General features: G+C 54.7%; 1 protein-coding gene across 3 annotated transcripts; it reads left to right on the top strand.

The window, feature by feature from the left end:
* The first annotated feature begins 8 nt into the window (after nucleotides 1-8).
* CFP (complement factor properdin) lies at nucleotides 9-9,985 on the top strand. 3 transcript variants are annotated; one of them, XM_019798117.2, is made up of 11 exons: nucleotides 9-329; nucleotides 3,863-3,972; nucleotides 4,371-4,466; nucleotides 4,550-4,700; nucleotides 6,116-6,291; nucleotides 6,748-6,918; nucleotides 7,059-7,250; nucleotides 7,444-7,617; nucleotides 7,850-8,041; nucleotides 8,206-8,317; nucleotides 9,753-9,985. In XM_019798117.2, the coding sequence occupies exons 1-11, from the start codon at nucleotides 40-42 to the stop codon at nucleotides 9,916-9,918; spliced, it is 1,830 nt and encodes a 609-aa protein (XP_019653676.1). In that variant the 5' UTR covers nucleotides 9-39; the 3' UTR covers nucleotides 9,919-9,985. The 3 variants fall into 3 exon arrangements, with proteins under 3 accessions (XP_019653676.1, XP_034505268.1, XP_002917843.2); XM_034649377.1 differs by having other exon boundaries at nucleotides 202-1,350; XM_002917797.4 differs by having other exon boundaries at nucleotides 203-402.
* Nucleotides 9,986-13,785: the final 3,800 nt, after the last annotated feature.

Genomic DNA, 13,785 nt, shown 5'->3' with positions numbered 1-13,785 from the left:
TCCCCCCACCCCAAGCCATTGGGCCTGACTGGGACAGGCATGACTGTAGTCGCAGGGCAGCAAGGGTGTGAAAGGCACCGTTGTGAGAGAGCGCAGGACGGTGTGTGTTGGAAGCAGCGGGGAGACCGCGGGCTGGCGAGCGGGTGTGTGGGGACGAGACAGAGTGCGCAAAGCTGCGATCGCGTGTGTACGCGGGTGAAGCCGTGTGTGCGAGAGAGCGGCAGCCGGAAGCACAGACGACACCGTGCCTGTGTCGGAAACGGCGGCGGTGTGCCAGGAAAGCACCGTGAGAGCGAGTACGGGGGAAGGCACTGTACGAGAGCCTGGAGGTACGCGTGACGTCCTGTACAGGCCCGGGTGGCAGGGACGGCACCTCCCGCACCGTTTGACAGGCCGACGATGGTGAGCGCGGCGGACCGAGTGACCAAAACGACGCGCGAGCCTGTGCGGGCGCGCGGGTGGGGCGGGCAGGGTCGGGGACTGGGCGCGGGCGACGAGCTTCCCTGTACGGAAGCACCAGGACTGTGGCGGGAGGGGACGGTGTGTGCAACTTCATGCAAGGCTGTCGTGGCCGCTGAAGTCCTGCAAGCCTGGTGAAAAAGAGTGGACCGCGTGAGGGAAAATGGCTGTGAGGCGCGAGCTCTAAGAACGCGAGAGCAAGCTGAGGACACCGTTCCTGTGAGACTGGCGAAGGCTGTGAGAGAAACGGGCTCCGACTGGGGGAGTCTGAGACTGCAAGCGTGCACGTGTGAGTGTGTGTACCCGAGATGAGCGGCAGACTGATGACGGTCACTACTCCCGTCTGGCCCGGAGGCTCAGGGACTGGGACAGCGTGAGGGAAAAGGGCGGTGAGGCCAAGCGACTGACACAGCCCGCGAGAGGAACATGGCGCCACGCGGCGAAACGGGCGGTGCGCGAGCGGGTGCGCGGGTGCGCGTGTGCGCGGGTGCGGAGCAGCTCCCGCGGGACTGCAGTTGGAGGCTCTGTGTGTGTGAAGAGGGGAAGCCGGGCCGTGGGATCGGGGGCATCGCTGCGTGGGAGAAGCGGCCGGGGCCATCGTCCTGCCCGAGTGTCCCTGCTAAGCGAACGGTGGCGGAAAGGACCAAGGCGGCCGGGGGAGACCGTGTGCGCACCGCGTCACCACGTCGAGAGCCTCAGAGCCGGTGGGGATTAGTGACCACAGATGGCAGAGGCGGACCGAGGACAAGTGACCGCAACGGTCCGTGGGCGACTGGGCCGGCGGCTGGGAAACGGATTGGGCGGGGTTTGTGTCCACGTCTCTGCAAGACACAAGGAAAGGCCGTGCACGGAGCCTGGGCACGCCGCACGCCGCTTGAGATGGGACACGAGGTGACGGACACAGCGTCCGAGGCAGCGTGTGATGGTGTGTGTGTGTGCATCTTAGCCACCAGCAGGGACTGTGGGCGAGAAGACGTGGGAGAGGTGCTGATTGAGTTCGTGTGCAAGAAAGTTCCCGAGAGACCAGCCGGGGCTGTAAATCAGGGACTGGGTGGTAGCAACAGCTAAAGGCGTGACTGCGTTTGTGTGTATGTGCAAAACTGGTCAAGTGGAAACGTTGGTGACCGTGGCCGAATGAGGGAGGCTGTTGAGATGTGTATGTGTGTCACACTGTTAGTAGGACACTAGGCATCCATGACAGAAAAAATGACCCCGAGTGTGTGACTGAGGGCAAGGCCAAGAGGCTGTGGGACTGAGTACGTGTGTGAGCCTGTTCCTAAGAGTTTCCTAGTAGAGGCTGCAGATCAGAACTGTGTGTGTAACTATGTTAAGAAAAAAAAAAAAAGTCGGAGACAACGACGAAGACCAGATGAGACGGTATGAGAGACCACGGATCGAATGTGCCAGGCGTGGGAGAAAGCCATTTCCTGCACTGGTCTCGCCGCCTCCCTCCCCTGTGCTATCTGCCCCCAGTTCTCCAAAACTTGAAATTCTGGAGTTTCCCAGGGCTCCACCTAGGATTCCCTTCCCTCTTCCCACAAGCCCGCTCCAGGGTGCTCTGGTCCGGTCCCGGCACTCGAGACACGACTCAGTCCCCCCCACTGGTGAGGCCCACATTTTTTACCTCCAACCCCCATGACCCTTCATCGCACGTGTCAGGCTCTGTCTAGAGTTTGGACAGTTGATTGATCCGTTCGGCGTCCGTTTATGAGCCCTGCGGACAACAGCAGTTAGCAAACCAGACACAAATCCCTGCCCTTCGGCGAGCAGCTATTTCAGTGAGGGCGACGGACAAGAAACAGATAAGTACATCATCATCAGGTGGCAGCGCAATAATTTCGTGAGACAAGACTTTTCACTCTGTTTAAATAAGAAAGCTGCAGTCATTTTATTGCACAAACGTGGGAAAAGAAAGCACCAACAGACCTCTTCCCACAGGACGTCCTCAGAATATAAGGTTTAGGCACAAAGGAAGTATTGATTATAACACTATTACCGGGGCAGCCGGTGATTAGAAAACACAGCCAACCAGAATCACAGGTTTCCGGGGGAGTTTGTTTCCATGGGGTAACACAGCGCTGATGTCTGACGTCTTGGAATCTTAACAGAACCCCTTTGTTCAAAGCATACTTCCAAAGACAGGCCTGTATGATCAGGAAACAGAATACATGTGTGAACGATACAGATGTCAACACACCTTATTGCCCCATAACACAAGACCAACATTCTTGAGAAAGTTCTCTTTTAACATCTGACCAAATCAAATTCTATTACGTTGTGCGAATTTGCAGAATGGTACCTCTCCCTCCACGAATGCAGAGGAAACGAAACCTTGCCTTCCTTTCTTAGACTCCTTTTTATTCATTAAAGAGATTCCTGCTTTTAAAGTGAGCTCTGGAGTTTCACTCATCAGGGCTAACAAGAAACAAAGAAAGAGGGGCTCCTGGCCGGCTCAGTTGGAAGAGCATGCAACTCTGGATCTCGGGGGTTGTGAGTTGGAGCCCTATGTTCAGTGTAGAGATTACTTAAAAAGGAAAAAAAGGAAAAAAAAAAAAAGCGGGTCCGTGGAGCTTGGTTTTACCTTTTACCTGCACAGAAAAGGGGCTGAAGAGGACTTAACAGTAAAAGAAGGAGCACGTAGCATTATTTTTATAGATGACACCTACAAAGAAAAAGAGATGTCACTGGCTAGAATGGCTCTTAAGTGTGCTCCCCACACCAGCAGCAGCAGCGTCACCTGGGAGCCTGTTAGAAATGTTCGTTCTTGTGTCCCACCCCAGACCTACGAAATCAGAAACAGGATTGAGCACATCTTCCAGATGATTCTCAGGCACAGTGAGGTTTGAGAGCCCCTGGGCTACAGAATGACAGGGGTCCCGTACAGAAAGGGTAGCTGGGGAAGGCTTCTGTGAGAGAGGACGGTTTTGATCTGTCTCCTCTTTTAGGGCATAAGGCCCTCGAGGGCCAGGGTTTCTGGCTGTCTTACTCTCTGCTCTGTCCAGTGCCAGGAACAGCATCTGACACCCAATAGGCGCTTAGCAAATGTTGAATGAATGTATTTAACAAACAGCACCTACTGTATGCCAGGCACTATTCTGAGGACTTTTAAAAATCTTAAACTCCCAATGTTTTGCAACAAACTCTATGTTGTAGGCTCAGGGAGGGGGTTGTCACCTACCTCAGTTACTCTGATAGAACATGGCCAAGCTGATTCCCTCCCAGCCACCCCCTCCCCTGGGGCCAGTGTGTGTTGGGGGGGTGTTCCCAGCTGGAGCCCTGGGGTAGTCGATATCCCCAATTCCCTCTCAAACCCTTCTCCCCACACTCTTCTCACTTCCCCTTCTCACTTCCCCCCCTGCTGACCTCCCCTGCCCCTGCTGACCACAGGCAACCTCACTTTCAGGAAAAAGGATGAAGCAATTATCTCAATGCCTGCTCCACTCAATGAAGAGGGACACACGGAGCTCGTTTCACCCTCGTTCAGCATCCGCATGAGATTGACCCATCGTTGTGGTAGAGACGGCATTTTACGGGGCGGGGGGGGGGCGGAAATTGAGGCCCAGAGGGGTTCAAGTGACTTGCCCAAGGTCACACAGCTAGGAAGTTTATGCTCCATTTCCTCTCAGTAAGAATGTGTCCAGGGAGCATTGAGTGCTAAAGAGTTACTGGGGATACAGTGACAAGCAAGACTGGACCAAGAGTGAGACAGGAAGTAGGGAGGGGAGAGAGGGGCAGGAGGCTCCAGGGCAAAGGTGCCAGTAGAGAAGTTGGAACTGCAGAGACCCTGCGCCCCCCACCCCCACCCCACCCCGCAGCCCTTTACCCGCCCAGTTCCTCCTGGCCCGGTTCCTCTTTGCCACTGATCCCAGAGCCAGGTCAGCCCATACAAAGCCAGGCCTCCTCTCTGGCAGGGCGGCAGGACTGCAGGGGTGCAGTGCTCAACATGCGTGCCCCAGGGCAGACTCCTCAGTTGCTGCTGCTGCTGTTTACCCTGCTGCCGGCCACAGGTGAGTGCGGGAGGGCCCCGCTGGCCCACAGGGGTGCCCAGATCCATCACACTGCTGACGGAGCCCCCCCCTCCCCGTTCCAGGCTCAGTCCCCGTACTCTGCTTCACCCAGTATGAGGAATCCTCCGGCAAATGCAAGGGCCTCCTGGGAGGAGGTGTCAGTGTGGAAGACTGCTGTCTCAACCCTGCCTATGGCTTTCAGAAGCCTGGCAGCAAGCTTTGTCACGCATGCAGGTGAGGGGGAGCCTGGGGTACAGGGCCACCCAGAACTGGGCTCTTTCCTTCTCTGGGGTTTCCAAGGGTGACTCCAAGGCCCCGATCATGACCATAGCTTGGGGTTTCTCAGCCTCAGCTCTATTGACATTTGGGGCCAGAAAATTCTTTGTTGTGGGGGTCTGACTTGTGCATTGCAAAACCTGGGTTTTGTAGCATCCCTGGCTTCCCACTAGATGCCAGTAGCAACTCCCCCCAACCAATTGCGACAACCAAAATCCTCCAGACATTGCCAAATGTCCCCCTAGGGGCAAAATCGCCCCTGGTTGGAACCACTGCCATAGCTTCCGTTTACTGAGCACCTCCTGTGTGCTGGAAGCATTGGAGGGTGGGATACAGGTCAGGTGTGTTCTGAAGGTAGCTCAAGTCCCCTAATTGTGATGCCAGCTCACCTTGAGTGCTTACTGCATACAGATATGTCAGGGTGGGAGAGTTTGGGAAATTCTGAGGGCAGCTCCAGCCCCCTAATTATAATGACGCTTTACGTTCATTGATCACTTCCAGCCTACTGCATGCATTGCAGAGGTCAGGGGTAGCTGGAGGATTTCTGAGGGTGACTCTAGTCTCCTAATCATGACTCCAGCTTACATGTGATGAGCCCTTACTGTATGCCAGACATGTTTCCTAACAGCTTAGCATATATCCCAGATACACCATGGGGATGGGGAGCTTGAGGGTTTTTGAAGGCCATTCTGGGACCCTAGTAATGTCAACCATTCACATCAATTTGGGGTTGGGGATAGATCTGGAGTATTTATCTTTTAAAAAAAATTTTTTTTAGAGAGAGAGCTTGCAAGCAGGAAGAGGGGTAGAGGGAGACAGAATCTTAAGTAGGCTCCAAACTCAGTGTGGAGCCTGACGCAGGGCTCGATCTCACGACCCCGAGATCATGACCGTGAGATCCTGACCTGAGCTGAAATCAAGAGTCAGATGCTTAACCAACTGAGTTACCCGGGCGCCCCAGATCTGGGGCATCTCTGATGGGGTCTCTAAGCTAACTGGGACGATAGCCCCTATTTATTAAGAACTTTCTGTTTGCTAGCTACCGAGCATGGTGGTGGCCTGATAGGTTTCTGAAGCAGTTCTGGGCCCTTAGGCCACACATTTGCTTACTGAATGTCTGGCACTAGCCTTGGGGGACTTCAAAGTGTTCCAGATCCCCAATCATGAAGGTCAGTGATATTATTAAGTATTTACTGTGTGCGCTCCTCGTCCCATTCAATCCTCAGCATCCCCAAGGGGTAGGTACTCTGATCAATCCATCCCACGTACATGTATCCTGCACCCCTGTCTGTGCCTGCCCTCGCCCTGCAGTCCAGTCCACCCCATCCTTGCCAGCTCAAGCTAGGGTAGGACACGTGTGCTCCTCTCTACAGGTCCCCACGGTGGTCCCTGTGGTCTGCGTGGGCCCCCTGCTCAGTGACCTGCTCCGAGGGATCCCAGTTGCGGCACCGGCGCTGCATAGGCCATGATGGGCAGTGTGCCGAGAAGGTGGAGACTGGGACCCTTGAATGGCAGCTGCAGGCCTGTGAGGACCAGCAGTGCTGTCCTGGTGAGGAGGCTCAGCAAGGCAGGCGAGCACAGCCTGTCGCCTGGCCCCGGGGATCACACAGGCAGGGCAGAGGCCCTGAGGGTAGGACCGCGCCTGATGTTTGTGAGGTGCTAAGGAAGATGCCCGTGTGGCTGGAGGAGAGCTGTGGGAAGCAAGGCCAAAGGGGTCCCGCTCCTTGTGGGCCATGGTGAGGATGCTGGCTTTTATTGTGTGGTTGTGGGCAGGAGAAATGTGATCGGACTTGGGGTGTGACAGATCCCTCTTGCTGTCCGGAGGAGGGCGGATGGTCTGTGGTGAGCGCCGAAGCAGCGGGACCAGCGTGAAGGCTACTGCAGTCTTCCAGACAAGCAACAGTGGTGGACCGGGTGTGGCAGAGGACGTGGGGCACATAAGGAAGTGAGGACCCCTGAATGATGCCCCCGCTTCCCTCCTGTCCCCCTCACCTCTCTCCCATAGAGATGGGTGGCTGGTCCAACTGGGAGCACTGGACGCCTTGCTCTGTCACCTGTTCCAAAGGGACCCGTACCCGTCAGCGAACATGTAATCGACCCACCCCCAAGTGTGGGGGCCACTGCCCAGGAGAGCCACGGGAGTCCGAGGCCTGTGACACCCAGCAGGTCTGCCCCAGTGAGTGAAGGCCGCTGATGCGGGCACTGAGGCGGGCATCCAGGGTGGGGCTGGGGGGTTACAGCAGGGAACTTCCAGGGTGGGAGGACTTCGGCACACGTGACCATACTTGGTGTCCCTCCACCCCCATCGCACCACAGTACACGGGGCCTGGGCCACTTGGGGTCCCTGGGGCTCCTGCTCGGGGTCCTGCCACGGTGGACCCAGTGCACCTACCCAGAGACGAAGCCGCAAGTGTTCTGCACCTGAGCCTTCCAAGGAACCTCCTGGGAAGCCGTGCCCGGGGCTGGACCACGAAACCCGGCCCTGCTCCGGCCTGCCACCTTGCCCAGGTACGCGGGGATGGGGCCCCTGACATGCTGTTCTTAATTCAGGCACAGATGCTCTGCCATTTCAGGGAACAGAGACCTTAGACCATGTGACCATGGAGCTCTTCATTTGGGGGCAGTCCACCTCAAGGGTCTAGGGGCCGAGGGGGAGATGGAGGTGGCCTTTCTTCTCACTCCTTTCTTCTCACCCCCACAGTGGCTGGGGGTTGGGGGGCATGGGGTCCTGTGACCCCCTGCCCTGTGACCTGTGGCCTGGGCCAGACCCTGGAAAGACGGAAGTGCGATCACCCTGTGCCCCAGCATGGGGGTCCCCCCTGTGCTGGCGAGGCCACCCGGACCCACATCTGCAACACGGCTGTGCCCTGCCCTGGTCAGTACCTCAAGATGCACCATCTCCATGCCTAAGCCCCTCCCCCATCCCTGCTGCCCAATTCCTGCTTCTAATGCCTTGTTCCTGCCTCGGATGCCCCTATTCCTGGCCCTGATGCCTCCGCCCCACCTCTGATCACCACCGCTCCTTCCCCCGGTTGCCATTCCTTGCTCTGAATCCCCTCGCTGGCTCCCTTCTTTGGTGCAAGCCCTGGGTGCCCCTGTCTCTGCAGTGGATGGAGAGTGGGGGTCCTGGGACGAGTGGAGCCCCTGCATCCGTAGGAACATAAACAGTATCAACTGTAAGGAGATCCCGGGCCAGCAGACACGCTCAAGGAGCTGCAAGGGCCGCAAGTTTGATGGACGGCGGTGCCTCGGGGAGCAACAAGATATCCGTCACTGCTATAACATCCAGCGCTGTGGCTGTGAGTGCCCCCCACCCCCCGCAGACCTCACTGTGGGGATGGGGCAGCTTGTGCAGTGAGGGGGGGGGTTCTGACTCCACCTTGGACCCCGTGACCCTGCCACCTCTCTGTCTCTCTCTGTCTCTCACCACCCCACTGAGACCTCTCATTCTGACTCATTGCAGGGAAAGGCTCATGGTCCGAGTGGAGTTCCTGGGGGCTGTGCATGCCCCCTTGTGGCCCCAACCCCGTCCGCATCCGCCAGCGCCTCTGCACGGCCCAGCTCCCCAACTTCTCGTGAGTGGGGGAGCAAAGCGTGCCCAGGAGGGGGTCATGATATCCATATGTGGGCAGTGAGGGTGGGAGAGTCAGCTCAGCTCCCCACAAGCAGGGCAGCCACCTCTGGGTCTCAGGTGCCTGCCTTGATGAGTGTCATCTCCCTCCTGCCGGAAGAGGAGAGACACTAAGGAAGCAGCCAAGAAAGAGGATCCTGAGGGGAGAATGAGCAGCCTCTATGTGCTTCCGTCTCTCATTCAGTCCCTCAGCTACCCGGCCACTCACCCAGTCCTTCCTGTGACCACGCGCTCGGCCCTCTCGGTTACCCACACTTCCATTTGCTCCTTCAGTCACTCAGGCTTTCATCCACTTACTCATTCCTTCAGCCACCCACATCTCACTCAATGTCTCATGGCCCCAAGACACTTGAGGCCTTTTCGGCAACACTTGCAGACACACAGAACCCAGGTCCTGTGGGTCCCCCGAGGGATCCAGGTCGGCAGGGCCCTGACAGAAGGCAGAGGCAGAGCAGATGGTACATGGAAAAGGGACTGACACCTTGCCCCAGGTCCAGGAAGCTGGTCAGGTCTCACCAGGCAGGAAGGGGTCAGGAAAGGTATTCCCAGTGTCAAGACTGTGTGAGCAGAGTCCTGGACACTGGTGACCAGCTGCCCAAAGCTGGTTTCCTGATGGCCCAGGTGTTAGAGAGGGTAAAAACACTCACTCCCCCCTTCTTTCTTTCCACATACATCGAGCCACTAGAGGAAGTGGGCTATTTTCAACTCATGGAAGGCCTGCCATCTGGGAAATGGTCTCCAGCTCTGGGGTTTCTAGTGGGTCTTGAAGATGAGTTAGAGGTGTTGAGTGGAGGCAGGAAGCACTTGACAGAGTAGGGAAATGAATGGATTTGACTGAGGGAACGGGGGTGAGAGTGAATGAATGGAATGCTTGTCTCGTGGGAGGAACAAGCCAGGCAAAAACCATTCTGGACGTGGGACTAAGTCCGGATAAAGTGGAAGAGAGAGATTGGCTTGGGGCAGGCATGCAGACCCAGAAACAAGGCCTTGAATATCAGGGCAAGGCATTTTGGTGTTTTTTTTTTTCCCCACTGGGCAGTGGGGAGAGACGTAAAGGGTTTTGGAGGTAAGAGAAGGTAGCTTTTGTCAATGAGTAACAATTACTAGCATTTTTTGAGTACTTACTGTGTACCAGACACCACTCTGAGCCTTTTACCAAAATTAAGTCATTTATCCTCACTCAGCCCAGTAAGGTGGGCATTACTATTCTTCCAATTATTCCCATTTTTCAGATGAGCACAGGGAAGATAAAGAGATTGCCCAATATCTCAGAGCTGACAAATAGTGTTGGGCACACAGTAGGCACTCAATAAGAGTTTGTCAAATGCATTCTTGCCTTCCCTGAGCTTCTCCCCTCCATTCCCCCTCTAATGCCCCAGGCCCACCATTACCGTGGTCGAAGGTCAGGGTGAGAAGAACGTGACCTTCTGGGGGACACCGTCACCACGGTGCGAGGCGCTGCAGGGGCAGAAGCTGGTGGTGGAGGAGAAACTGCCATGTCTACATGTGCCTGTCTGCCAAGACCCTGAGGATGAGAAGCACTAACACCTCCCTCTCCCACTCCGACCCCCTGCACCCCCCAGACCTCAATAAATGGGCCTCTTCCCCAGGAGTGGGGCAATAGCATCTTCTAGGCCAAAGGGCACGGCACGGGGCAGAGTCGCGGTGGCTCGTTGTGGAAAACAGTCTTTTCCACCGTGGTCACAGCTTGGCAGAAGCCAAGGGGAGTATCCGTCCCTTCGCCGCTGCCTTAGCCCCCGTGTCTGCCCCCCACCCCTTGCGCAGTGTCCCGGGGCCCTCCAGCACGTCCCTCTGCAGAGCTCCGCGTTACGGGCTTTCTGGTTGGCTACTCGCCCTGGCCGGCACTTTCTGATTGGCTGGAGTGCCTAGGTTCCCACCCGCCGGAGCCTCCCGGCTGGTGGGTGCCGCATCAATCCGGCACTGAGCCGCGGCAGAGGCGGCAGAGGCGTGGCTGGGGTTGGCACCCAGCCGCGCGAACACCTGCACCCACCCACTCCCAACAGCCCGGCTCCAATGCCGCAATTAGCGGAGACCGAAAGGGGGGTGGCAGTTGGCCGGGGGTGGACCGAGGAAGTGCCTATGAGGTGCTCTGAGCTGGGGCGGGAGCGAAAAGCCAGAGTCAGCACCTGCCAGAAGGAGCCCCCGAGACAAACCCAGACACAGATTCCTTTAGTATTGGTGCATTCATTCAACACTTTATAGCGTCTACTGTATACTAGAACGAAGTCTGGGCATCTGGGGTGGAGGAGGACTGGTAGAAGGAGAGGACATGTGAGCGAGGGAACAAACTCAGAATATGCGATCCTTTCGTTGAACATTTTTTTTCAACACTTATCAACGCCTACTGTATACTAACAATAGCGCTGGACATCACGGAGAATAGAGGAGTCAGAACAGCACGTGTCTCCACAGTGAAGGGAACAAACCCCGACACTGATGCTGTTAGCATTTGCTCATTCAGTGTTGCACTAATTAGCATTTACTGAATGCTGAGCCCCTGGTGATGAGACAAATCAGAAGAATCATCATAATTATGGTATTAGCTAATACTTAGAGAGTACTTGCTGTGTGCCTGGTAGTGTTTTAGGTTGCACAGCATGAATTCACTTACTCCACAACAAGCCTAGGAGGGTCACTGTTATCATTATCCCATTTACAAAGGAGTAAACTGAGGCACAGAAAGGTAGTGGGCTGGACATTTGAAGTAGTGTCTGCTGTGAGTGGAGGGACCCCTCTGTGGAAGCATTCAGATGGGAGATGAGTGACACCTGGATTCTGCCAAGGTGCTCACTTCTCTGGGTCGATTTCCCCCCATAAAACGGGTCAGTTGATGGGTTGAAGTAAAGACAAAGATGAATTTTTAGCCATCTTGGGAAGAATGAGCTGAAGGGAGTGATTCTGGTTGTTTACCACAGGTTACGAGAGGTATGTGTCTACAAGAGAGTGGAACTTTGTGCATCATGAGACACATACCTTTGTGTATGTGTGATACGCAGACCTATGGGTCTGTGCAAGAATTAAGGATGTATTGAGTGTATGTGGAGTGCGTGTAAAGTTACAACCATGTGTGCACCATAACAATCTGAGTTACAGGTGTGTGTGTGTGTTTGTGTACATGTGCATTAAGGTGTCGTGGGTATACATGTGTGAGTTATAAACGTGGGTACAATACCGATTACAAGCATATGTCAGGGGTGTGTGTTTCAGTCATTGCTCACCGATGCACAACAAAGAAAATCACTCCTGGAGCCCTTTCTGTTCATTCATTCCTGCTGGAGAAGATAGAGAAAGTGCAGAGGAGCCTTACCTCTGCCTCAGGGAGTTGAGACACTCCTGAGGGGAATCTTCATTCTTCTGCAGAACAGTCTCCAAAACATTAATTTCTGGAAACCGAGCCACCTGGAGAAAGGGAATGATGTTGGGGGTCATGAGTACTAGAAACGTGGGAATGGGGGCCCTGGGAAGAGGCATTCTAGAGACAGATTCCTAAGGAGCCCAACTTCTGGCTCCCAGAGGAACCAGAGAAGTCTGTAGACTTGCAGCTGCTCCTATCCCCCGGAGAGGGCACCATGCGTCCAGCACAGCTTGTTTACTTCAGTTACTGAGCAAAAAACTGAGAAGCACAGACTTCTAAATGTTGGAAAATACGTGATTCATGAGAGTTCCCCATCTGGGCAACACTGAGATATGGAATGCTGGAAAGAGCAGCCAGGAAAGAGAGGGAAGGAAAGGCCAAAACAAAGGCCTGGAGGTGGGACTGAAGCTGCCTGGCATGGAGGAGGGAGTAGAGAATGGTTTGGAAGTATTGGACTTGAGGACTGGGGAGGCTAGGGGAAAGAGGGGATGGAATGTGAGTCCTGGGGAAGGGGACTTCCTGGAGACCTTGGCCAAAGATGATCCTTGAGAGAAGGTAAAGGACATTCCTGGCAGAAGTCACAGCACAGGTGAAAATATAGAGGTTGTCTCCTCTCCCCACCAACACACCCTTAGAGATGGGTCGTGATCATCTTGACAGATGAGGAAACCAAGTCTCAGCGGGGTTAAGTCACTTTCCCAGGGGTATGGTGGAGGCCTAGTTTGAACTTCAAGCACTCTGACTCTAGACTCCACACCTTTACTACCTTGTTTAAACAGGCCGAGGATTTAATGAATAAAGAATGAACAAATGAATAAGTGGATGATTCACCCGAAAACCCTGCCGGCAGAAGAGACTCCAAATCTGCCTGTTTCTTACTATGTCTTCTTCTACCTCACTTGGTCCACCAACCTCTCTCACTATGGCCCACAAGGACCTGCTCAGTCTGGTCCCTGCTGACCTCTCTGAACTCATCTCCTGCCACAAATCCCCCTTGCTCACTTTGTTTCAGCCACACTGGCACCTCTTTCTAGCATATTCTTTTTTTAAAAAAATGCATGGATCACAAAGTGAACATGGCCCTTTGGGAATAAATTGGAGCTCTTGGATTCCTTCATCTGTAAAATGGGAATGTTCCCCACCCCATAGTACTGTTGTACGGGTTGGATGAAACAATACACTTAAGCAGCTTAGTTGGGTGCTGTCAACAAATGATTGTTTTTAAATGGATTCGTGCTTTCATTGCAGTCAGGATCTTATAGGAGCTGACAGCATGGCTTCCACAGCCTCCCTCTGCCAGGACCATACAGGTCATTTGCTCATGAGGCAAACATTATTTGGCACTTACTGTGTGCATACCCTAGGATGGGTCTGCCTCTGTCTGTGGAAAGTTCCCCTTTGCAGAGTCATGGGCACTGATAATATCAGGTGGTTATGGTGGGTTTTGGGTTATCCAGGGCAGAGCGATAGGGGCATATAGATTGAGTGTGTGTGTGTGTGTGTGTGTGTGTGTAGGGCCCTGGTGGGGGGAACGGAGATGGACACACACATCAGGTCTGGAGCTTCAGAGAATGTGTCTGTATGGCAGATCTAGGTTTATCGTGATCGTCTGTGGGTAGGTGATTTGTCTGGGTGTGCATGTTCGTGTGAGCTTCCTTGGGTCTCTGTGTGTAGGTGTGGCTCCTGTGTGTATAGGCATATATGCACGTGTGTATGCATGCATGCCCATATGTGTTACCCTGGGCTTGTGTATGTCCGTATAGATACCTAGATCCGTGTGTTCTCTGTCTGTACGTGCCTCCATGTGTTTCTTTATTTTTGTGTGTGTTTATATGTATCTCCACGTTTGTGTCATTCCTGTATGCCTCCAGGCCCCAGCAACCCAGGGCAAGGGTGTGTACCCCGCCCAAGTGTCCAAGTCAGCCTGTCTGATGCTGACTGTGCCGCCCCCGCACCTTCTCTCTGACTAGCTGAGCCCGTATGGATATGGGAAATTGATCTCCCCTCACAGGGTGCTGCTTGTGACCCCCATCTGT

This window comes from Ailuropoda melanoleuca, chromosome X (assembly GCF_002007445.2).
Source record: "Ailuropoda melanoleuca isolate Jingjing chromosome X, ASM200744v2, whole genome shotgun sequence".
In the NCBI taxonomy this organism is placed as follows: Eukaryota; Metazoa; Chordata; class Mammalia; order Carnivora; family Ursidae; genus Ailuropoda; species Ailuropoda melanoleuca.
This window is presented reverse-complemented; position numbering and strand designations above follow the sequence as displayed.

Coding starts and splice junctions, on each gene's coding strand:
- CFP (XM_019798117.2), top strand. CDS start 40: ATGACTGTAGTCGCAGGGCAGCAAGGGTGTGAAAGGCACCGTTGTGAG. Junction 6,919..7,058: donor CACCCAGCAGGTCTGCCCCA/GTGAGTGAAGGC, acceptor ATCGCACCACAG/TACACGGGGCCTGGGCCACT. Junction 8,042..8,205: donor TAACATCCAGCGCTGTGGCT/GTGAGTGCCCCC, acceptor GACTCATTGCAG/GGAAAGGCTCATGGTCCGAG.